The 26,275-nt window shown below is 42.0% G+C and overlaps 1 protein-coding gene across 1 annotated transcript; it reads left to right on the forward strand.

Moving 5' to 3' along the window:
• Window positions 1–14,524: 14,524 nt before the first annotated feature.
• nod2 (nucleotide-binding oligomerization domain containing 2) lies at window positions 14,525–26,121 on the forward strand (the record flags this gene model as incomplete). The annotated part of the gene is given in 11 exon segments (XM_079251135.1): window positions 14,525–14,555; window positions 14,558–15,027; window positions 20,962–21,088; window positions 22,350–24,111; window positions 24,236–24,319; window positions 24,403–24,486; window positions 24,595–24,678; window positions 24,757–24,840; window positions 25,496–25,579; window positions 25,722–25,805; window positions 26,049–26,121. Coding segments are annotated over 11 exon segments (2,967 nt in total).
• Between the last annotated feature and the right edge of the window lie 154 nt (window positions 26,122–26,275).

Consider the following 26,275-nt stretch of genomic DNA (forward strand, 5'->3'; position numbering starts at 1 on the left):
TATAAGGCGTGTGTTTTGTGACGCGCTCTATGGATGCAGCGCGTGCTGTGCATTCAGAACCTGCTAATGATGATTCAATCCTGCCTGTGTTTAGTCTGCCTCAGGGTCTTGGTTCTGATGATCTGGTTAGGGAACAGAAGGCTCATCCGGCAGTGCAACCTTTCTTCCAGTCTGCTGTGTCTGCGGTGGCCGCCAAGGATTACGCCCAGGCATATTTGGTTCGGCATGGTGTTTTATGGCGGAAATGGGTTCCCCAAAGTTCAATTCAATTCAATTCAACTTTATTTATATAGCGTCAAATCACGGCAATGCCATCTCAAGACGCTTTACAGACAGAGGGGAAAACATAATGAAGGCCAATTCATAACAGCCTATATAAGGAAACCAACAGATTGAGTTGAGTCCAACTCAATCTCCCATCCTGAGCAAGCACACTGGCAACAGTGGGAAGGAAAAAACTCCCTTTTAACAGGAAGGAAACCTCCGGCAGAACCCGGCTCAGGACAGGCAGCCATCTGCCTCTGCTGTGTGGGGGTAAGAGGACAGAAAGACAACAGACAACAGGAACTGCTACTCCCGGCCAGGGAGACCTGCTGAGACAGGAGACATACATGTTAATGATGCAACACTGTTATGGGGGGGGGGGGTAAAAGAAAGAGATAAAGAGAAAAAGAAAGAAGCTCAGTGTATCAGGAAATGTCCCTCAGCAGTCTAAACCTATAGCAGCATAACTAAGGGATGCTAACCATCCCTAGCTATAGGACTTATCAAAAAGATAAGTCTTCAGCCTAGTCTTAAAGGTGGGGAGGGTGTCTGCTTCCCTAACACTAACTGGGAGCTTATTCCATAAGAGAGGGGCCTGATAACCAAAGGCTCTGCCTCCTGCTCGGCTCTTTGAGACTCTAGGAACCACAAGTAAGCCTGCAGTCTGCGAACGAAGTACTCTACTTGGTATATAAGGAACAATGAGGTCTTTGATATATAGTGGTGCCTGGTTGTGGAGGGCTTTATATGTAAGGAGAAGGATTTTAAATTCTATTCTAGATTCAACAGGCAGCCAATGAAGAGAGGCTAAAACTGGAGAAATATGATCTCTCATGCTGGTTCTGACCGTTGTGTTGGGGATCCGGTTTATCAGGTTGTTCCTCTGTCATTCCGTCAGTTAGTCACGCAAGTCTCACATGATGATTCAGGTCACATTGGTGTCAGAAAGACCTATGACCGCGTGTTGCGGTATTTCTTCTGGCCCCGCATGAGGAAGGATATTTCAGACTATATTAAAACATGTCATGACTGCCAGCTGACCGGTAAGCCTAATCATCAGGTTAAAGTGGCTCCTCTGTGTCCCATTCCGGCTGTGAGTCAGCCTTTTGAATATCTTACTAGTTGACTGTGTGGGTCCCTTGCCTCGTTCGACTTCTGGAGCCTTTGTATTTATTGACAGTTATGTGTCAATGCACCCGGTATCCTGCCGCATATCCCCTGCGTTCGTTTACTGCCAAGTCTGTGGTGCGTGCGCTGACTCAATTTATTTCAATTTTCGGAATACCAAGGGTCATTCAAACTGACCAGAGGTCTAATTTTTCCTCCCGATTGTTTTCTCAGGTGTTAAAGCTTTTGTGTGTTTGGCATAATCGCTCCACTGCCTATCATGCGCAGAGCCAAGGCGCGCTTAAGCGTTTCCACCAGACGCTTAAGTCCTTGCTGCGCTCTTTTTTGAGGTTTCTGGGGCTGTGCAGATGAAGGCTGATTGGGTAGAAGGGTTGCCTTGGATGCTGCTTGCTGCAAGTGAGGTTGTGCAGGAAAATACTGGATTCAGCCCTAATGATTTGGTTTTTGGACATACGGTTAGAGGACCGTTTAGTGCCTTGCAGGAGTTGCAGGAGTCTGAAACTCCTCAGACTGTAATTGATTACGTCAATGGTTTCCATCAGAGGCTATTCGCATCTGTACAGCTGGCCAAAGACAATCTGACTGCTGCACAGGGTAAAATGAAGCGGCGTAATGATAGAAATGCAGAACTGCGTGTGTTTTGTCCCGGTGACCAGGTCTTAGCCTTACTTCCTGTGGTTACTTCGCCATTTCAGGCCCTTATACAGTTGTACGCCAGCTGACGGATAACAATTATCTTGTTGCCACGCCCGAACGGCAGAAATGTCATCAATTGTGTCACGTGAACCTGTTGAAATTGTATCAGGTTTGGGATTCACAGAAGGATGTGAACGACATCCGCCCGGTCTGTGTTGGTTGCAGCGAGTTGCCTCAGACAGAAGCGAGTAATGTTTCCTTTGTTTCCTTTGCTACATATGTATGATTGTATTGATCAGGTGCGGTCTGCCAAGTTCATCAGTAAACTTGATCTTCTGAAGGGTTACTGGCAGGTTCCCCTGACTGAGCGGTCTCGTGAAATCTCCGCATTTGTCACGCCCAGTAGCCTGTTCTCTTACTGGGTAATGCCGTTTGGTTTGCGAAATGCCCCTGCAACATTTCAGCAGCTGATGAACATGGTTGCGGGTAATCTGGATGGTTGTGCTGTGTATCTAGATGATGTTGTGATTTATTCTGATACGTGGTCCTCTCACATGGAGCGAATGAAGGCCTTGTTGAGCCGGTTGTCCTCTGCGCGCCTTACAGTGAATTTGGCTAAGTGTGAATTCGCTCAGGCCACGGTGACTTACCTGGGTCGCCAAGTAGGCCAGGGTAGCGTGCGAAGGTGGAGGCTATAGATAGGTATCCCCTGCCGACTACCAGAAAGGAACTTATGAGGTTTCTGGGGCTGGTGGGATATTACTGGAGTTTTGCAGAAAGATTTCCTCAATAAGCCTGGCATTTTTGGGTTGGATTTTGGTTTAGTTAATAAATATATTTTGGTATTCCGGATTCCTTTTCTTTGTTTATTTTGTTATGGTCTTTGCAGCCGATCGTAACACGTGTCTCCCATAGACAACACAATTCGCAAAACCTGTCACGTCCAATGTCTACCACGCTATCCGCATCCAGAACTGTCAGTCCGCAGTCAACAAAACAAAATTAATCAGTTCACTTATGTCAGTTTCAGACATTCATGTCCTAGCCCTGACTGAGACATGGATCTGTCCAGAAAACACAGCTACTCCAGCTGCCCTCTCCCTCAATGCAGATTTCACCCATACACCTCACTCTGCTGGACTAGGAGGTGGAATGGGCATCCTTTTTCCTAAAAAATGGAACTCTGCCTCTCTCTGTCCTATGGCTTCCTGCTCAGCATTCGAGTATCATGCAATAAAGGTTTCTCCACCAATCAGTGCATACATTCTGATCATATATCACCCTCCAGGAGGCAATTTGATTGACTTTATCTCTGAGTTGGACATGTTACTCTCGGACATACCTGATGATGGCACACCACTAATTGTCATGGGAGACTTAAATATTCACATTGGCAAAAACTCAGGCCAATGACTTTATGGATTTCATCTACTCATTCAGTCTCAGACTAGTCCAGACTCCTCCAACACACAAAGCTGGCAACGCTCTTGATTTGGCACTGACCACAAACTGCTCCACAGCTGATCTGTTTGTCACTCCGCTGCACCTCTCAGACCACTTCCTGGTCATATTCCCAGCCCTCCTCTCTAATGGTGCTCAAGAGGCTCTAAGGATGGTTTCCCACTGCAGAAACCTGAGATCTCTAGCCACGCACAACTGTCTGATGAGGTAAACTCTCCCTTTCCCTCTGAGTCAGACTTCTCCTTATTGTCTGTTAACGAGGATACAGAAACACTCTGCTCCTCTCTTGCTTCCTCTCTCGACAAACTCTGTCCTCAGCTGTCTAAACCAGCTAGATAGAATCCACCCAGTCCATGGCTCACTGAGGTTCTAAGATGTCACAGAGCATATCTCAGGGCAGCAGAAAGAAAGTGGCGCAAATCTTATAAACTCACTGACTTGTCAGAGCACCGGCATATACTCTCACTCTTCACATCCAGGCTAAAGGCTGCCAAGATAGACTTCTATTGGAACAAGATCCGCAATGCATTCAGAAATGTTTGCATCCATTTTTTAACAAAAAGGTTGCTACCATCAGTAATCAATTCACTGAGCCTGACCAGCTCAGCCCACCACATCCAGCTAGTGGTGCTTCACTTTGCTCCTTCCACATTCTGAATGAGAATGAAGTCCTAAAACTACAACAAAACTCTAAACCCATTATCTGTGCACTTGATTCAGTCCCTACCAATATCCCGCAGAGCATTTTTCCAACAATCAAAGCTGCAGTAACCCATATTATCAACTCCTCTCTTGAATCCAGTGTCTTTCCCTCTGTCTTCAAGCAAGCTCAGGTCACCCCGCTCAACCCAGCCCAGGTTGAAAACTACCAGCCGGTCTCACTGGTGCCATTCTTATCAAAACCGCTAGAGCATGCAGTCTTCAGCCAAGTCTTGCAGTTCCTATATAATGAAAACCTTTTTGATCCATATCAGTTTGGCATCAGGCAAGGCCATTCCACTGAAAATGCTCTCCTATCTCTTACTGATTCTCTCTGGCTTGCCAGATCCACTGGTCAATCCTCAGTCCAGATACTGCTGGATCTGTCTGCTGCTTCTGACACAGTCAACCATCAGATTCTCTCCACACTCTCTGAGCTTGGCATCTCTGGATCTGTCCTCTCTGGTTCTCCTCCTACCTCTCAGGAAGATCCTTCAGCGGGACACTCCTCCTAGCAAAGAGAAGTGTCCCGCTCACATGGGTTAAAAACAGGGGTGCCTTGGTGCTCGGCCCTCTCCTCTCCTCTTTCTCTTTCTCTTCTCACTGCGCACCTCCTCACTTGGTGCAGTCATAAGCTCTCACGGCTTCTCCTACCACTGTTATGTTGATGACACTCAGCTTTTCCTCTCCTTCCCTCCGGATGACAACTGTCTCAATGAGAATTTCCGCTTGGCTTGCCACCTTCAGATCAATCTGTCTCAATCTCAATCTTGACTCTATCACACTGGTTCCTACGTCTGCTGCCCGGAATCTTGGTGTCATGGTGGATGACCAATTGACCTTTAATGTCCATGTTGCCTTGGTTGCCTGTACTTGCTGATTTGCTCTCTACAACATCAAGAGAATCAGACCGTACCTGACAGAACACATGTTCAGCTTTTGATTCAGACTCTGGTCATTTCATGCATCGATTACTGCAATTCCCTTCTGGCAGGTCTTCTTGCATGCTCTGTTAAACCTCTACAGATGATCCAGAATGCCGCAGCATCTCTGGTTTTCAAACAAGCTCATGTCACTCTACTGCTAATCACACTTCACTGACTTCCAGTCACAACATGCATCAAATTTAAAGCTTTGCTTTTGACTTACAAAATAACTCAAACGGCTCCTTTCCCCCTTCACTTCTTAATTCAAAACTACACTCCCTCTTGACAGCTACATTCCACCAGTGAAAGACGCCTTGTGTTACCACCACTACGTGGGACTAAATCACTAGCCAGACTCTTTTCCTTTGTTGTGCCACGATGGTGAAATGATCCCCCAAACTCTGTCCATTCTGCAGAGTCCTTGGCTACTTTTAGGAGCAAGCTGAAGACTCAGCTCTTCAAGGAGCACTTCCACTCTGTCATGGGGATGCTGGAGGCGTGGACCCAAATGCAGAGACGCCAAAAGCAGAATAAAGCAGGTTTATTTCCAGAGGCAGGAACACAGGAGACATGGGACACAGGGGACTAAGTAAACGCAATAAACCCGCACAGGAGAACAGAAAACTAAGGGTATAAATACACAGGGACAAAACAAGACACAGGTTAGGTAAGTGAACTAACACACACTTAGTTAAACTATATTTGTTGGAAAAGTTGGAGAACATAGCCCAGTTCTTGGGAACAAACATTATGGTATTCATTCTTTGTATTTTAACATAGGTAATATTGTGGGGTGGGAAGGGAGAAAAACAAACAAACAAACAAACAAAACAAAAAAGCTTGTAGCACTTCATGTAAAGACCTGTGTCCAACTGGACAGTCCACTAGCACCTTCCTGTGATGTCCTCTACTGTTTGATTTTGTGCTTGTGTTGTCATTCACATGTAAGTCGCTTTGGACAAAAGCATCTGCTAAATGACTGTAGAATAGAATAGAATAGAATAGAATAGAATGGGGGAAAAGTTTAGTCATCCAGGGGCTCAGAGTATTTCAAGTTTTGCATGACAAGAGCATACAGCGTGTTAAAGATGTTTGCATTGATATCACATTTGATATTTTTAACCAAAATGGAAATTCGGTTTATCTAGGTCTCAGGTTCGTTTCCTTCTTTTTCCTACTGGACAGAAGATTATATTCTTTTCAAATGGAAAGATGCACCCCCTCCTTCATTCAACCAATGGACATCGATTTTATGATCTCTTATGATCTTTTGTGCCAGTTAATTATACATGACCAAATTATTTTTCTTTCCAGATGTGTATGTGCTGGCTGCACGGTGGCGCAGTAGTTAGCACTGTGGCCTCACAGCAAGAAGGTCACTGGTTCGATCCTTGGCTGGTTTGGTCAGTGGCCTTTCTGTGTGGAGTTTGCATGTTCTCCCCGTGTATGTGTGGGTTCTCTCCAGGTACTCTGGCTTCCTCCCACCATCCAAAGACATGCATGTTAGGTTAATTGGTTGCTCTAAATTGCCCCTAGGAGTGAGTGTGAGCATGAGTGTGGTTGTTCATCTCTCTGTGTGGCCCTGCAATGGACTGGCGAGCTGTCCAGGGTGTGCCCTGCCTGTCACCCAAAGGGATAGGCTCCAGCTTCCCCACAACCCTGAATTGGAATAAGCGGTTTGGAAAATGAATGTGTATGTGCTAGGTTTTGGTTTTCATTCATTCATTTTCTGAACCCACTTAATCCAAGAAAGGGCTGTGGGGGAGCTGGAGCCTATCCCAGCAACCTTCGGGCGAGAGGCAGGGTACACCCTGGGCATGTTACCAGTCTATCACAGGGCAAGTTTTGGTTTTGTCTTGTGTAAGAAAAAAAAAGCTCCCCTACGGTTTTGCCAAAACCATTAAAAATCTGAATGTATCCTTTCAGACAGTAAAAATGTGATCTTTCATGACCTGGGCTGTTTGTCACCAAAGTGTGCTGAGTTTTTGGCGCATTTCAGTTAAATCACAGACATTTCAAAAGGAAAAAAGTCACTGTTTTTTATGGGTGTTAGAGGTCCAACAACATTGTTTTCAAAATGTATTACTCCAAATTTATCCTTGGTCCTTAATTTCAGCCATTCCAAAAGTGGTTCTAGAGGTCTCTGAGAGCAAGCTGTTTCTGTGTTTGAACCTTTAAATCTTCCTTAGTGGTAAATGTCCACATCCACACCATGCCCCTTCTTAGGTAGAGGATGTGACTTTTGCTGGTGCTCGCTAGGTGATTTTCAGAGGGTAGACTGTGCTGTCTTGGATGCAGGTCAATGGCAGTATCCAGTATTGGGGGGAGGGGTAATTACCTTCTTGACATCACAACTGAAAGACCTCAGACACATCCACTGGAGCACATTTCCTAAAAAGTGGAGCAATCAAGTGTGGCAGAATTTTTTTTTTTAAATTTTGGGCATTTTACACAGGGTATAATGCTCTACCAAAACCAATTTTTACTTCACCAAAAAAGATGAAGCAGCTGTTGGTGTCCTTTTTGTGGGTTAAGCAAGATCTAACAAGTGCACAAGTGCACTTGAAAGAGACCATTGTCACCAAAAGATTCTAGTTTACACTGACAGGACTTCCTTTGTGTTGCAAGAAAATTTCCTTCTGGAGACCATTGTCAAAACTTTGTGGTTTTATCCACTGAACTCCAAGTAGTCCCCCAACACCGTCACTTCTTCTACCAGGACGTAAGCAGTGCTCTGCGAGCTATAGTTTCTCCCTAAAATCCACAATTTTCTCTTTTTTATTTTGGTTCAAGGCTTTTTTTTCCACCGTCAATTCAAATTTGTAAATCCAAATAATGTTTCTAAAAATTAAATTTTTTTTTTACTATTTTGTCTGAGCAAAAACTAATAAAAATCTCTTATATTTCCATGTTCCTTATACATCACTGACCATTACAGCTACTGTGATCCAGCAATTATAGTATGAATCTTTGCTATGTGTGCGTACAGTGTTGTATTTGTGTTGTTGGGAACCATAGGTTGCAAGAAGTGGTCTAATTTTGCTTTGACACTGGGGTAAAAATAAGAGAAAAGGCAATGGTATTGACTTAAATACAGGAAAAAAAGGAAACTGCTGTAATATGTCTGTTGCTTTGTTTCCAGTAGATACATGGAGAGCTTTGAAGTGTGGATTGGCACAGCAGGGAGCTAGCCTCTGTTAACGAAAGATGCTAAACGCCGAGGGATGAGAGGGACATGAGGAATGTCTATTGCCAATACAGGACTGGAGAGGGTAAAAAAAAGGCAAATCCAATGATAATGTACATCTGTTCCAGTGAATTTATGAGCTTTGAACATTTTTTTTTTCATGCAGGATAAGTGGATCTTTTTTTTCTTACAGAATCTTAGAACTTCAAAGCAGATTTGCTTTGGATAATGCAAATGATCAGAATATGCTGGTTCCTTCCTACTCAAGAGCATGAAAAGGAAGAGGGGAAGAGAGAATTAAAGCTAATTGCCGTGGCCGTCTTTTATGTGTGGAAAGAAGAGCAAAAATAAAATACTTAAATTATTGTCAAGTACATTTGATCAGGAAACAAGCTGACAAAGTGCTAAAGTTCAGTGTGTCTGACCCAGTGGCCATTTGCATTAAATGTCACTTTCAACTGTTGTGAGTTAAAAGTTAGCCATATCTGATGAAATTATAATTAGCTGCATTTTATTCAGCTTTTAATCAGCACACTAGCAGTGCAGAGAGAGGCCACTTTGTTAGGCTAAGATGTATGGTGGCCTGTGGGTGAGTCATTTCTTCTTCTCCTAGCATTTTGCTGTTCATCTGCAGTGGTTGCACAACTAGTCACAGCACCCAACACATCTTCTCATGAATGAAGGATGATTAACGGCATGGAAATGACTCAGTGAGTAACAGCACAAACAGAGGAAAAGGTTTTCAGGATGTAGCAGCGTCAAAGCAGGTGGTTGAATGAAAGCGGAACCATTTGTGTTCATTTTTACTGTTGCTAGGTCTCCACCAGCCATTTGGGCTCCAGCTGTCTCTAGGACATTTTTTTCTTTTTTTCTTTTAACCTAACTGTGTTTATTATAATCTGGAAATAAGAACTTACATGTAACTTTTTAAAGTCCTTTATGTATGTAAGGTCTCTTCTAGAAATTGAAATTAGTATTAAAAGACCTACACTGAATAATTCAACTGACTTAACTGGCTGGTTTGTATCCAGAAGGAAACGTCTTTGCAGCCACAATGCCAAAGTAGCATTTCTGCAGTCACAAAGACAGAAAGCTGTGGGTTGATAGGAATAATGTCAGGGTTTGTTGGGTGGTTGAGTTTAGTTTACAGCAGGAACCAACAAATACATAAAGTTTTTTCTCTTGCTCCCATCCTCCAGGCAGAGGCAGAGCAGCGACCCTGGGGCATGTCAGCACACCTGCACTCTTACCATCATCATCATCCCCCTTCAGTATATGAGGACCAGTTTCACGCTTGTTGAGTGCCAGATGGCTGTCAACCTTCCATGTTGATTTGCAGACCTGACTGCCTAAGACTGCTGCCTGCTTGGGCCCTTCTTTTGGATTCCCCTGAGTTTTTTATTTTATTTTATTTTTTTTATCGTTCAGCTCATATTGTCAGATCATTGTTCAGGTTTCGGTTCCATCAAAAATATTACAACTGGGCTCTTGGTTGTCCCAGTACACCACCATCCAGCACAATATTGACATAAGAATCCACTTTTAAATAATTTCCCCAAAATTTGTCTAAGAAACTTGGGTGTCATCACTCACCAGTTATATTTCCTTGACCCATTAAATCTGTCGCTTGATCCTTTACAACACAAAATGCTTTGTGCAGATCAATCAAAGTGAGTTAATCTCACCCCACTATCACTGACTTCCACTGGCTGCCTGTGGCGCCAAAATCATGTTCAAGTCCCTAATGCTATCCTACAGAGAGACTGTGGAGTCTGCACCTAGCTGCCTAAACCTGTACAGCTTATATGCTCCATGTCGAGCACTCCGACTCTCTCAGGAGCATCATCTGGTACTCATCCACGACCTGAAAGCCATGCTCAGAGCAGACTTTCTCCTTTGTGAGGAGAATGTCATCTACCTTTAGCTGACTCTTCTATGGAGAGGATGCTTCCTGTCTTAACACATCTGAACCCCAATACGCCTAACTTGCACTTTTGTCATTAGAAGTGTGTTTTTGTGAATTTCTGAACTCTGACCTTCATCCTTATAGTTATAGGGATTTCTGTTGTTATCAAAGTAATTAGTTACTGTCACACTTTATGCTAATTCTTAAATTTATACTATATTCAGTATAAATCTGTATTGTTTTGTTTTCACAGTAGTAGTCAACTATATAACAGTTTGCTGCTACTTTAACTCAGGGATAATTCATCTTAACTTTATGAGATTTTGCACTACACCCGCCTTTCGCCCAAAGACTGCTGGGATAGGCTTCAGCTTCCCCGCGACCCTTTATCGGACTAAACGGTTAGTATAATGAATGAATGAATGAATGCAAACTACAAGATATTCTGAAAACACAAATTGCACCCTTGTGTTCTAAAAAGGTGCCAGACCGTTTGCGTTTCACTTTACCTTGCAGAGTTGAGCCTGGCTTTTTCAAAATGTGCTGTCTGGATTTTTAGAGACTCGCTCCAGATTTCTAGAGGTAGCATATGAATAAAACAAGGCTCCAGAAAGTTGCATTGGTTTTTAGTAGATCATTGGAGCTCTTTCTTTTTTGCAACATCAAAGGCAGCCGGAGCTCTTTGATGTGGCAGCATGCTGTTTAAGGTACAGACTGAATGGAGAGATGTCAAACTGCAAGGTGCCTCTGTAGTTTACGCTGAGTGCTGCAGAGAGCTGCAGATGAAAGGAGCAAACAGAGTTTGATAATGAATGTCCAACAAGTAGGACCCATCTCAGACAGCGCACGCTCAGCGGGGTGCCCGTGCTAACCTTGAGCGTTGCGCCCCGAACCTTGGGCAGACGCTGGAGACCATACTCCTTCAACTTGGCTGCTCCTGCAAAAAGAGGGGGGCTCTCAGATGTGAGCTTTAATCTTCCTGTCAATTAAATCCTGATTGACACACATTCATACACACATCGTCACACACACATGTTCCCTTTAGCTGGTCCCCTCTGAAAGACATGCCATCCTCCACTGCTGAAAACTCCTCTCTCTGGCTCAGAGAGGCCTTTTCTAATTATACATCAATCCTTCCAACAAATGAGTCAGTGTGTGGCTTCAGTCTGTGCATTTCTACAGTACTCCTGGATACGCTTATGGTTAATGTCTTCATTAATCGAATGAAGTAATCCTCTTATTTGTTACCCCTCTGTTTTAGAGGAATGAAGGATTAAAGGATTTCAATATTAAACCTACAGATTTTTTTTTTTTCATTCCTGGAAACCATTTATAAATTGATTGTGATCATTCTTTTAAATTGTCACTAATAAACATAAAGCTCATCATACTTGTATTATAGGCCATAAAGAAATGCCCTGGGCAAATAAATACAATTTACATCCTTAGTTTAAAGATCAGGAATAATCACTGTTGTCTAACAGGAGCAGGATATCAAATAAGGTCATGTGAAGTTCGCATGATTCAGAAAATGTCAAATTCAACCTTAAAACTGTCATTTGGATATTTTATAAATTTCTAATAGTTTCTTAGAATATAACCTTAGCTTCATAATTGGGTTTGGAGAACTGACATCTTCATATCTAACGGGTATAAAGCCTGGTTTTATTTATACAGTTTCTTTCATGTACTGTACTGTAATTGCACCTATCTGACAAAAAGAAAGAAAATGTTAATTTCTAAATAAGTCTGTTGATAAAAAATAAAAAAAAATCTAAATATTGAAGACATTAACTGTAATAACTGAGCAGAAACACTGCTGGGCTCATTTTAGGTGGAAAGAAAGACAGCTGATGTGCTCCGTGATCAGAGGAGTCCATGCTTCAGCTGCTTTGGTAAAAAAAATATTATATTTGGTTCTTCATTCAAAAGAGCACAAAAACATCTGATCTGCCATTATTGAAGGGTGCAAAATTTAGTGTCTGTAAATTTAATTAAAGTGCAAAAGCATATATAGCTGTGTGACTTACATATGCATGAAGATATTGTTGACGCAGAGGCTTGGAATTTTGGAAAGACATATTTCCCCATCAAGGAAACTTTAAACTTTGCTTTTCTTTCTTTTTTTAACAGGTGTAAGTGGTTATTTCAGCAAGACAATGCTGTGTGCTGCTATACTGCAGTTCTGTCTCCTATAGAAAAAGTGTGCCACATGATGAGGAAGACAGTCAGACAACAGCAACCATGGACAGCTCGACTGCTGAAATTTTTGTAGTTTTTTTTAAAAATCCCTGCTGAGCTCATCCTTGTTGCTTTACTGACCAGATTACTCTGAAAATGAGAAATGCTGGTTTGCTTCTGGAAGTTCTGGCAAAACAATCACACAGCATCAGTGCAACTGGTCTAACGCTGACACTACATATGCTTTTGATATCTGCGCAGAGAGAATGCACATGGTTTAAAAGGCCAAAGCCAAGCCATCTGGCTCTGACACTGCTGAGGATCCCACATTGTTGACATTGAGTTAAAAAGTCACTTGGTAGATGAAGTTATTTAGTACTTGGCCAGTTTTAGTGCACAGTGCAGAGGCCAATGATTTCCACAGAAGCATCAACTTTAGTTTAATGCACAGGAAACTGCATGCAGTTCAGTATATAGTGGACCTGGCCTGGAGGATCAGTTCATCTGCCACTTTGATTTTGTCAAGGAAAAATTAAATGAAAAATGGACAATTATCCTGAAACAATCTTCTGCAAAGTGATACAGAAGAACAAAACCACTACGAATCACAAGATCCGATATCTGTCAAAATACATGAAGCCATCCATTTTCCAAGTGTTCACATAGAGTCTTAAGATTTCCAGTGTAAAACAACAGATTGACTCAGATATCTCATGGAATTTGATTTTTATGTGTTTATTTACAAATTCGTATATATTTTTTTTCCTTATCCGCTCAAACTTCTCTGGACCCCCTTCAGTGATTTAGATGACAGAATTCCACCTTAAAGTTTGAGGTAGGACGCCTGACAGAAAGCACTCTGTTTTATACTCCCTGAGGTAGAGTTTCATGTTTCTTAAACAAGAGGAAGAAAGGAAACTGCTCTTTGAAAGATTGTCTTTGATTACTCCTGTCCGTGTGTGTTTGAGGATTTTCCCCCAAAGAACACAATGAAGCTACATTATATATCACTCAGGAGGAAGCTGCAATGGCAACTGATGAAAAATCATGTGACAGGCTAACATGTCATCCATGCACTCATTTTGTTGTGACATCAAATAATGCAAGGAAGCATTATGAGCTGGTTTGTGTTTTATATGCACAGCATGCCGCCTCAGCTGTCAGTTCTCAGTGTTGTCTCTATTCAGACAATGCAGAAATATTACTGTACCACGATGATTATATTTGTATTTCTGACAACCCTTCAGGAACCCACCTGTTATAACCAGAGAATTTCTGATTAAGCTGCTGTACCTTGTGCACAAAGACATTGCTGGCAGGATGGCAGCAAAATAATGAAATGAGTGAACTTAAAGAAAAATCCAATTTCCTCTGCAACCCAGGCTGGGGTTTATTTATGCAACACTTCCATCAAGTGGCTCCAGCACCAAACTACAACCAGAGTCAGGAACCAAGAGCTTCTGCTTATATCTGTACTTAAAAAAAATCCCCCAAATTTCTGAATTCAAACATTTGCAGTTTCTAACATCTGGCAGGGAGATTTGGAAATCTCACTGTAGCATGAGCAATTAATTTGGACAAACTGCTTTTAAACACCTTTGAATACTGAGCAATATCACTGAAACAGGGTTTCCAAACATGAAGGAAAGCACAGTAATACATTGTCCTGATCAGTCCCATTAGTGTTTGGATGCTGTTTCAGGTGTTGTGTTTCATTTACTGCCAGCATTAACTTTCCATTTAACAAAAGGACTTGGTAACAGACAAAGTTTCACTTTCTGATGTGAAATGAGGAAGAGGTTGGTCTTTTGCTCCAACATAGCTACCCAAAAGACAGATGAAGGGAAGAAAGCTCTGCTGCTGAAATGCTACGGTAAGGGACAGTTCAGCTTAAACTGTGCTGCATTTCTTCATGGTCGGATTACAATGTTTTATTTGTGAGTAACGGTGCGTGAAACAAGATAGCCAGTAATAGTAAGGATACATGTCACCTATAAAAAGCTTCAGAGATGGTATGTGTGGTTCTCTTACTGAATCTATTGCAAGGCTGAGAGACAAAGTACGATTTTTGCATGTTTTTGTTGGCTGCAATAGGCTGTGACACAACAGCAGAAGAACAAGCTTGATGCCTCGAGCATGGGACCTGACATGCCAAAAGCATGTTTGCCCAGGAACTTGTGCTGAAACGCCGTACAGAGATTCTGCATTCTCTCTGCAGCAGTGGCTCAACTGAACATCTGGAAAGAGTTCTGGATATACTGCTTTCCCAAGGGGAGCTTGAATGGGAGGACTACCAGAACGTACGGGTACCAGGAAGGACACTATATGCCAACGCCAGGCAGTTGCTCGACTTGGTTTATACAAAGGGTGCGGACAGCTGCGAGATTTTCATTGCTGCTCTCAAACAGGTCTTGCCAGAAGAACAGGGCTCTGCTTTCTCCTCAGAATGCTCTTTCAGTCTAGATAAAAAAGCAGCTCAAAACACATTGACTGAAACCCTCTTGACTCAAAGGCCGAGTCTTGTCTGCAAACTTCAAGGGTGCATTGATGGTGCTCTGCAAGCTCTCGTTGCAACAGGTCACTTTTCCTCAGCAGAGTGTGAAGAAGTGAAGCTGCCTGTTTACACTTCCTCTCAACAGGTACAGTAAATGCACATATGGATATGTAAAACACATCAGTGAAGTAAATGTTATTGGGGAGGCATAGCAAGTTTATTTGTATGACACCTTTCATGTACAAGACAAGTCAACATGTTTTACATAAAACACCAAAAGCATTACAGATGGTGTACAGCAGCATAAAAAAAAAAACAGCAAATAGCAAAAATCACAAGAAAGTAATAAATTAAATTAAAATATTAACAAATAAAATCAGTTCAAAGTTACCGTGTGGACGCGTCATTTCCTGTTTCCCTAGCGTGTGTCACTGCGGATTGCTACGAGCCGTTGGCTCCTTTAACTTCTTTCTAACTTCTATCAACTTCTATTAACCAACCACTCACTTTAGCGCACAATATCTTCCCAAACCACTGTTCTATATATTGCATTTATTTTTGGGATCTTTGGCTTTCTGTTTACTGACTTAAACAGCTCAAGCACTCGGTTTTAGCATGGCTGCTAGCTCTCTTCCCACACCCCGGTCCCCTGCCTTTTCTTGCTCGGTGTGTCTGATGTTTAGCTACTCCTCCGCCTCCTTTAGTGATAACGGTAGGTGTATTAAGTGTAGCAGCTTGGCAGCCTTGGAGGCGAGGCTCTGTGAGTTAGAAGCCCAGCTCCGCACTCAGTTAGGGAAGCAGTTAGTCAGCAAGCCCCCATTAGCCAGTGCGGAGCTACCAGCCAGGGCAGCCATCCTGAGCCGTCCCTCAGCAGTTCCCGCGCAGCCGGGAGCCGAGGCGGGCTGGACGACGGTCAGGCGGAAGCGTAGCCCCAAACCAAAACCCACTGGCCACCACCGACCTGTTCACGTTTCTAACAGATTTTCCCCGCTCGGTGACACACCCGCTGAGGCAGAAACCCTGATTATAGGTAGTTCCATAGTCAGAAACGTGGCTCTAGAGACACCGGGGACCATAGTCAAATCCATTCCTGGGGCCAGAGCGGGCGACGTCGAATCGTATTTGAAACTGCTGGCTAAGGCTAAACGTAAATACCGTAAGATTGTAATTCACGTCGGCGGTAACGACACCCGGTTACGCCAATCGGAGGTCACTAAAATTAACGTTGCTTCGGTGTGTAACTTTGCCAAGAGCATGTCGGACTCCGTAGTTTTCTCTGGTCCCTTGCCAAATTTAATCAGCGATGACATGTTTAGCCGCATGTCATCCTTCAACCGCTGGTTGTCTAGGTGGTGTCCCGATAACGTGGGTTTTATAGATAATTGGAGCGCTTTTTGGGGAAAGCCTGGTCTTATTAGGAGAGATGGCATCCATCCCACGTTGGATGGAGCCGCTCTCTTATCTAGCAATATGGACTCTTTTATTAGTCAGCTAAATTGACAACTCAGGGTTGGGACCAGGAGGCAGAATTGTAGTCCTACACACTTTTCTGCAGCTTCCCGCCTGCCGCCGCCCACCCAAAACCCCATTCCGACCTTATACAACTTCCCAGCAGTAAGAATTAAACAACACAAAAACACTTCTGGGGTTAATCGTGAAAACCTCATAAAAATAAAAACAATGGATCTAATAAAATCTGAAAATAAGACAATAAAGTGTGGCCTACTGAATATCAGATCCCTCCCAAATAAGTCTTTATTAGTCAATGACTTGACAGGTGATCACCACATTGATTTATTCTGTCTTACGGAAACCTGGTTCCAGCAAGAGGATTATGTTAGTATTAATGAAGCTACGCAAGCTAACTATTTAAACTTTCACATTCCTAGAACTACAGGCAGAGGAGGAGGTGTTGCAGCTATTTTTAAGTCAGAATTTTTAATTAATCCTAAGCACAAAACTAACTAAAAATCCTTTGAATTCCTGGCATTAAATTTATCTCATCCAAAATGGAATTCAGAGAAACCGCTCCTTTTAGCATTAGTGTATCGCGCACCTGGACCTTACTCCGAGTTTCTGACCGAATTCTCTGATCTCTTGTCTGAGTTAGTGCTGACTACTGATAAGGTCATTGTACTAGGTGATTTTAATATTCATGTTGACGTTGAAAATGATAGTTTAAACATTTCCTTTAGCTCTATTCTAAACTCAATTGGGTTTTCACAAAATGTCAATGGAGCCACTCACTCTCATGGTCACACTCTTGATCTTGTTCTAACATATGGTATTGAGACTGATAAGCTCAAAGTATTTCCTCAAAACCCTGTCTTGTCCGATCACTTCTTGTTAACCTTTGAATTCACTTTATTTGATTACTCACTGACCAAAAATAAATTCTACTATAGGAGATGTTTATGAGACAATAATATTACAAAATTTAAACAATCAATTGAATCAATTTTTTCACATCTACCATGTGTTAGCATGACAGAGTCCCCCTTTAAGCCTTACTCCTGCTCAGATTGATCAACATGCTGATACTATAACAGCTTCAATGCGTACAACCTTGGATAATGTTGCTCCCCTAAAGAAGAAGAAATTAGGTAAGATTATGAAGGCTCCCTGGTTTAATTCCCAGCTTCGAGCTCTAAAACAGGCATCAAGGCGTTTGGAAAACAGATGGCGTTCATCAGGACTAGAGGAGACTCACTTAACCTGGAAAGAAAGTTTAATTGTATACAAAAAAGCCTTACGTACGGCAAGAACAGCTTATTATTCATCATTGATAAGAGGAAAACAAAAACAACCCTCGGTTTCTTTTCAGCACTGTAGCTAGGCTTACTAGGAGCCGGAGCGCTGTGGAGCCATGTATTCCTTTCTCACTTAGCTGTGATGATTTCATGTATTTTTTCAGGAATAAAATTGACACTATTAGAGATCATATTCACAATACTCTTCCTTCTACCTATAATGTTGAGCCTGTTGTGGTCTCCGAAGCATCCTTAGAACCAGGATCTGACTTGTGTCTAAATAGTTTCTGTCCTGTCCAACCCTCTGAATTAACTAAAATAATAGCTTCATCTAAACCATCCACCTGTATCTTAGACCCTCTCCCAACGAGCCTCTTTAAGGACATTTTCCCTTTAATTAATACATCACTACTAAATCTTATCAATATGTCTTTAGTGACAGGATATGTACCACAATCATTTAAAACTGCTGTAATCAAGCCTTTACTTAAAAAGCAATCTCTGGATCCAGAGGTGATAGCAAATTATAGACCTATATCTAACCTCCCGTTTATGTCCAAAATTCTGGAGAAAATAGTTTCAGCTCAGCTACATGCCCACCTGAGCAGAAATAATTTATGCGAGGAGTTTCAGTCAGGATTTAGAGCTCATCATAGTACTGAGACAGCATTGGTGAAAGTTACTAATGACCTTCTTATGGCCTCAGACAAAGGACTTGTGTCCGTACTTATCTTGCTTGATCTTAGTGCTGCATTTGATACAGTCGATCATAACATTCTGTTACAGAGACTAGAACAGGTGATTGGAATTACAGGTACAGCGTTAAGCTGGTTTAAATCATATTCATCTGATAGACTTCAGTTTGTTCATGTAAATGACAAGTCCTCCTCCCAAACTACAGTAAGTCATGGAGTTCCTCAAGGTTCTGTACTTGGACCAATACTCTTCACGCTATATATGCTTCTTCATTGGCTGCCTGTTGAATCTAGAATAGAATTTAAAATCCTTCTCCTTACATATAAAGCCCTCCACAACCAGGCACCACTATATATCAAAGACCTCATTGTTCCTTATATACCAAGTAGAGTACTTCGTTCGCAGACTGCAGGCTTACTTGTGGTTCCTAGAGTCTCAAAGAGCCGAGCAGGAGGCAGAGCCTTTGGTTATCAGGCCCCTCTCTTATGGAATAAGCTCCCAGTTAGTGTTAGGGAAGCAGACACCCTCCCCACCTTTAAGACTAGGCTGAAGACTTATCTTTTTGATAAGTCCTATAGCTAGGGATGGTTAGCATCCCTTAGTTATGCTGCTATAGGTTTAGACTGCTGAGGGACATTTCCTGATACACTGAGCTTCTTTCTTTTTCTCTTTATCTCTTTCTTTTACCCCCCCCCATAACAGTGTTGCATCATTAACATGTATGTCTCCTGTCTCAGCAGGTCTCCCTGGCCGGGAGTAGCAGTTCCTGTTGTCTGTTGTCTTTCTGTCCTCTTCCCCCCACACAGCAGAGGCAGATGGCTGCCTGTCCTGAGCCGGGTTCTGCCGGAGGTTTCCTTCCTGTTAAAAGGGAGTTTTTTCCTTCCCACTGTTGCCAGTGTGCTTGCTCAGGATGGGAGATTGAGTTGGACTCAACTCAATCTGTTGGTTTCCTTATATAGGCTGTTATGAATTGGCCTTCATTATGTTTTCTCCTCTGTCTGTAAAGCGTCTTGAGATGGCATTGCCGTGATTTGACGCTATATAAATAAAGTTGAATTGAATTTAATACATATGTGTATGAGTGGTTTAGTACAGGGTATACCCGAGTATATGGAGTATACCCACTTCTTTTTCAGTCAGCATTGAGTATACCCACTTCTAAACCCCCTGTGATGCAGCTTTTACAATTACAAACGTCCCCAGTCATGTACCTACGTCTCTCAGCAGCTCAGCTAAGGTTCCCGATGCTACACTGGTGCAGTTAGCCATCAGCTGCGTTAACTTTAGCCTGAACGCTGACAGAATAAAAATATATGTATACATGTCTGTGAGCTTGTCTCTCATTGTCTGTGTGCCAGTATTGTTTTAGTCATTTCATAACTTTTCCTCCCTTGTAACCGAGTTCTACCTTTATTGATGGTGTAAAGATATGAAAAAGCACGCCAACCTAAATCACCATCAGTCCAAACCTAGGACGAACTACAAAAGCAGGTAGGTGTGGCAACTGAAGGAACAGAGTCAAAAATAGCTAGTAAAAACATGTTTTATTAGACAAACTATTTGTAAAAAAAAAAAAAAGTGTTTTTTTTTTATAATAACTTTTAAAATGGGCTATAGCTCAATTTCTAGAGACATAAAGCACCAGACAGGCTTAGATCAGGTTAACTGAACCCCCCCCCCCAAAAAAAAAACCCAAAATAACACAACAAACCAAAATTAGTAACAAAACCAAACATTAGTAAAGAAATTAAGTCGTCCACTTAACCTAACCCAAAGTCATCGGGCACCAATAATACAAAAACTGCAGTTAAGATTTACTGAGCACTGTACATACGCAGCACTGACCGATTGTATATTAAGAGCGAGAGCATAAATTAAACAGCAGAGGCCCAACTGCAAATAGAAAACGCACAGATTAAACTCATCCCATCCTTAAGTCACATACTGCGATAAGAACGTAGCTACTCACTTGATCAGTTTGATCCCCTATTCAAACGGAGCTCTGGACACCACCACCGACTCCTTTCCAACACCTCATTCATTCCAGCAGCCAGAAACCCTTTGGCGTGCACACCTTTTATCGATCACTAATCACAGGAGTCGAACGTAACGGGGAAGGGGAAGACGCACCGCTGAAGATGCGTTCACGTGTATCACCCACGGTGGGAAACCCGACCACCTACCCCAGCTAGTCCATAACCTGGTTACAATGCGACAATGAGCAAATATACTGATGGATTTTTTTTGGATAAATTAAATAGTCTTACATGTCACTTTTTCTGAAACAGCATTTTCTGGGCTACTATTTTTCTTCTGTTTTTAAAACAAGGGCGGAAATTTGAGAGTATACCCGCTTCTTGAGGGACCACTACACCACTGGGTGCACAAGAAAAGCAATGTTTTTAACCTGGATTTAAAGGTCTTTATAACCTGAAACTTCCCACACTTACCACTAAACTTTGCATTTCCCAAAGATATTCCTGCACATTACCTCTCCTAACCTGCAAAGAGTCTTCATATAGTCTTGTATTAACAAACTAGAGAGGAAACAGCCCATCTTAGGCTGTTTCTCATGCACTTTTACAATCCAGTTTCAGACAAAATGGCTCATGTTTATTTTGCTTGCATGTCAGGCAAGGCGTCTGCTCGACCATGTCAGATCCAAAGGCGAGGCAGCAGCAACAGTTGTCCTGCAGTATGTAAAGCAAAGACGGCAATCTTTGTGTGCACTGAAGCAGGAAAAATGGACTCCTCCCAAAGGTATGTTGTTAGCAATGCTCAAAGTCTTCAGTTCTTTGCAAAATAAAAGGTCACTGCTCTCCCAATACTAAGGATTTCCATATGAGGAAATAATTTTTTTTAAAAAACAGAAAAAAACCAAAAAACTTTTTCTCACCAGGTCTTAAAAATAAAGGTAAACACACAAAAAATGAAAAATGCGAAAGTGATGTAAAAATGAAGTGCACTCTTTTAACGTTTTCATAGTGTAGTAAGTAGCGTCCAGGTGCTGTGGGTCAAATTAGCTTTTAGCTCTTCATCAGTAAGTGTGATGACTTTATAGAAAGTACAGAAGCTTTGACAGTTTACTGGTTTGAAGATTTTCAGGTGTTTCTCTTTAAACAATGTCAAGGAAGGAAGATTTCAGCAATGATCTTCAAGAGAAAGTTGTGTCTGATCATCTGTTTTGGAAGGGTAGTGATGTCATTATTGTAATTATTTGAAGTCCATCATTTCACAGTGAGAAAAAAATATTCAGAAGAGAAGAAAGCTTTCACAAACATATTGCCAATCTTTCGAGGTGTGGATGTTCAAACAAAAGTACTACTTTGGACCCCAAGAGCATGTGAGAGACTGGAGCTGGGAAATAATCAATGTAAAAAGACAAAAAGAAGAGAAAAAAAAAAAGAATAAGTTCCTCTGTGTTTGAACTTTTTACTTTTGGCTTTTGGTGAGATATTTCATCACTTCAGTTGAGCGCTAAGGGAGACAAAAATATATATTTTTTCTGTTACAGTTGTTAATGCCTCATTCAGCTGACATCTAAAACAAAACCTCACTACTTTTATAAGACAACAGAGACTGAAAAAGATGGAAACATCTGGTTTACCTTTAAGCAATGCTTTGTTTTACAAAAGCTACATAAATAATAAATAATAAATAAATAAAGATAAATTGTCCCTCTATTAATTTCTGGGTGTGGCGTCTAAAAATATGATAAAAGGTTAAATACTGTTACCACACTTCCATATTTCTTTGAAAATATGGAAGTGGTAAAGCAGCAACAATAGAACTTGGTAGCAATGAAAAAACATTGTGCAGAATGAGTTGTGTGTGCTCCCCTATATTGGGAAGTATGAATATTACTGTTTGTAAAGAATGAGTCAAGTGATTATTGTTATGTTTTATAACATTCACCAAACAGAAAAGCATTTTTTATCCACTTTTGTTTTCTTTTGTGCGCTCTCCACTGTTGTTTTGTTCTAAACATGCTGACATCTATGCCTTTTTCACCTTTTTTCAGAGTTCCTGAAATACCAGAAGAAGCTGAGCAGCTTGGTGTCGGCACAGTCCTGCTTCCTCAGTACTTACGGAGGAACCAGCCACATGTCTCTGGATGACATCTTCACCGAGGTCCAGCTGGAAATTCATGACAACAAGCCTTTTGGCCTAGATGATGTCATTGGCCCACTGGGTACGGTGAACGAGGAGGCCGACACCGTACTGGTTTCTGGGGAAGCGGGCAGTGGGAAGAGCACCTTGCTCCAGAAGCTGCACCTGCTTTGGGCTCAGGGAGCGGCTCTTCTGGACTTCCTGCTCCTGTTTCCTTTCAGCTGTCGCAGGTTGAACTCGGAGCAGAGTGAAATGTCTCTTCAAGAGCTGCTGTTTCAGCACTGCTGCTGGCCAGACAGGGACCAGGAAGAGATTTTCCAGTTCATCCAGGATCACCCGCATCTCATCCTCTTCACCTTTGATGGCCTGGATGAGCTGAAGCAAAGCTTTGCAGATGACCATAGACTCTGCTGTCCCACCCAACGGGCACCTGTTCATGTGCTATTATTCAACCTAATTCAGGGTTCACTCATGAAAGGGGTGCAGAAGTTAGTCACTAGTCGTCCAGAAGCAGTAGGTCCTTGCTTAAAGAAGCACCTTCGCAAAGAAGTCTTCCTGAAAGGCTTTTCCCCAACCGGCATTGACTGCTTTGTAAGAAAACATCATAGTGATCCAGCTGTTGCTGCTAAGGTGTTAGGATCCCTACAGGCAAACACAGCTTTACTAGGACTATGTCATAGCCCAGTTCTTTGTTGGATAGTCTCACAGTGCCACAAGCAGCTGCTAGGCTGTGGAGGAGGAAGCCCACAAACAGTCACTGATGTTTACCTGATGATCTTACAGCACTTTTTCCAGCACCAAAGCACCCTGAAGAGCACTATAAGGGTAGGCTGGCTGCAGGAGAACCTGAATACGGTCTTGCGATTAGGACAGCTTGCTTATGAAGGGATATCCAACACTTGCTATATCTTTTCAGGTACAGACCTGGAGACATGTGGTATAAATGAAAAGGACATTTGCATGGGCTTTCTCATCCAAAGGAAAGAAATGTCCCCAAGTGACAGCAGTTGTTATGAATTCCTTCATGTGACAATGCAATGTTTCTTTGCTGCTCTATTTATCATTTTGTCAAGTAACATTGACCGTTCAGTTGTATGTGAGCTCTTTGAGCTGCAGGACAAAGGGGACACAGAACTTAGTGGTACATGCTTCAGAGCCTGCCTATCCAACACTGACAGACCACAGCAGGTGGAGAATGATGCTGCCACGGCAGAAACACCAAATCTTCAGATAACAGCAACCTTCGTGTCTGGACTACTGTCCCACCGCCATCAAAGCTTGTGGCTCAACTGCTGTTCAAGGGCTATGGTGGAGAAGAAAGGAAGACAGGTGGCAAAGTGCCTTTCAAAAGGCATGCAGAAACACTTCCGGTCTATCCCCCAGCCTGTGCAAGGGGAGAAGAAGAGCATGCATGCAATGCCTGGCTTTGTCTGGCTTATTAAATGTATTTATGAGATGCAGGAGAGCAAGATTGCAAAAGATGCCATGAATAAGCTGGAGGTGGATCATCTGAAACTAACGTATTGTAACATCGGCCCTGTGGAGTGCACCGCACTTGCCTATGTGCTCCAGCATTTAAAGAGCCCTGTAGGCCTCCAGCTGGACAACAACTCTGTGGGTGATGTTGGAGTGGAGCAGCTTCTTCCCTGCATGCACATTTGTAACTCTTTGCAGTGAGTGCACAGTTTTATTACTTGATTTTTTTTTTTTTTTTTTTTAACTAAACATCTGGTAATTCTTTGAACAAACTCAGAAGAAATGCCTCTTGTTTAACAGTGCATATTGTTGCTTTTTCAGTCTCAGGAACAATAACATCACGGATGAGGGCATTGGCAAACTTATTGCTAAAGTAAACCAGTGTGAGAACTTTCAGAAAATTGCGTAAGTTTTGTCACGATTGCTAGTTTGAAGTTGTGAATTGCGTGATACCAGCTACACTGCATAATCCTTTTATTCCTCATTAGCCTCTTCAACAACAAGCTGACAGACGCTTGCACGCAACACTTTTCCCATCTTTTGAAGACCAAGCAGAATTTAATTTCTTTAAGGTCAGCACAGTATTCACAGCAGTCATCAGATGTGGAACCAACATGGGACTTTACTGTTAACTATGCCCCTTTAGCACACAGGAGAGTAGCTTCTTCTTGTCCTTTCAGGCTGGGAAACAACAATATTACAGCAGACGGAGCAAAGCAGCTTGCAGAGGGACTGAAAGTCAATCGTTCGCTGCAGTTTTTAGGGTGAGAATTTCCCTGCCATGCTTCATGCACTGTACTCTTTGTATGTTTTCAGCTACTTATTGCCCTTTGCTTTTAAAGGCTCTGGGGAAATAAGATCAGCGATGCAGGAGTGGAAGCCCTTGCAAGTGCTTTACAGGACAGCAAATCTCTTGTATGGCTCAGGTAATGATTTTTTTTAATACCAGCATGTGTTATATAAACTTTGACAATGTGGAAAATCAAACAATATACTACTTACCTGTATATATTACATGCATACTGATCCGACATGAAATTACAATCATCCAACTTATCTGGGCAGATCCCTATGTTTTTCCACCAAAGCAGCTTTAATCCTTGAAGAACTCCACGAGAGTCCTGAAAGTATGAAGTAGTATCTGGCACCAGCAGTCAGCAACAAATCTCCTTAAGTGCTGTAAATTGTGAGGCGGGTCCTCTATGGATTGCACTTGCTTACTGAACACATCCCACACAAGATTAAGGTGATTGAAGTCTATAGAATTTGGAGTCCAGGCTTGCTAACATGAAGCAAAGCTCAGCTGCAATAAGCCAAATTGATCAAATTTCTTATGCTTACACATTCTGTCCAAGCCAGTTGATTCGATGACAAAATGTTCGTTTTTGTCCTTACATCACAGAGGTTCCATTGTAAATACGAAGTGAGTTTTTTCTTCTTTAATGATGAGTTGTGATAACTACATGGCTGATTTGTGATCATTAGTAAGTTGTATTGTATGTTTCTGGAAGAGTCCTCTGTATTGTATATCTGCACCAGTTGCTTATTATCTTTTTTCTACACAATTATGACAAATGACAGCCTGGTAGGTAATGGTGTGGGGAGTGCAGGAGCATGCGCCCTCTCCAATATCATCAGGAACAGCACATCACTGGAGGAGCTTTGGTGAGTGTTAAAAATTTAAGGAGAGCTCTAATAAATGTTACAAATTCTTGTAAGATTCACTTCATCAAATAGCTGGTTTGCCACTTTGCATTCACTCATCGATGGTGCTTAAATTTCTCCACCTACACATTTCCTGTTGAAGGTTGACAGAAAACTGCATAACCAGAACAGGAGTGGAGTCTCTGATTCAAGCCTTAGAAAAAAATCCTCACATGAAGTCGGTATGGTACGTGATGCACACAGAAATATAGACTCAAAACTATAAAGATTCCAACTGTGTCACATCATAGGCCTGTTTGGTTAGTGCAATTGTGGGTTGCTTGCATTCTGAATTTAGGTCAAGGCATGCTGTGCTTATTTAATCGGTACCAGGGAGAAGTTGAGACTATATCAATTTTGGTTAATTAAAAGATTTTGACTTTAAACTGCTTGCCTACAAAATGATTTTTCTTTTTCTTTTCATCTCCAGGTTGAAAAACAATCACCTCAGTTTGGAAGAGGTTGAGGAAATGAAACAACGTGAATCAAGACTGATTTTCTGAAGAAATGTAAAGAATGTAAAGTAATAAAATAAAATAAATTTTTGTAAAATATGGCATTAATTTTATTTTGGTTAATATCTGCAAAATATTCTCAAATATATACAAAACAGACACATTTCTGCTGGGATTTCATGCTTGAGAAATGCCAGGATTA

This window comes from Telmatherina bonti, assembly GCF_933228915.1.
Source record: "Telmatherina bonti genome assembly, chromosome: 1".
Taxonomy (NCBI): domain Eukaryota; kingdom Metazoa; phylum Chordata; class Actinopteri; order Atheriniformes; family Telmatherinidae; genus Telmatherina; species Telmatherina bonti.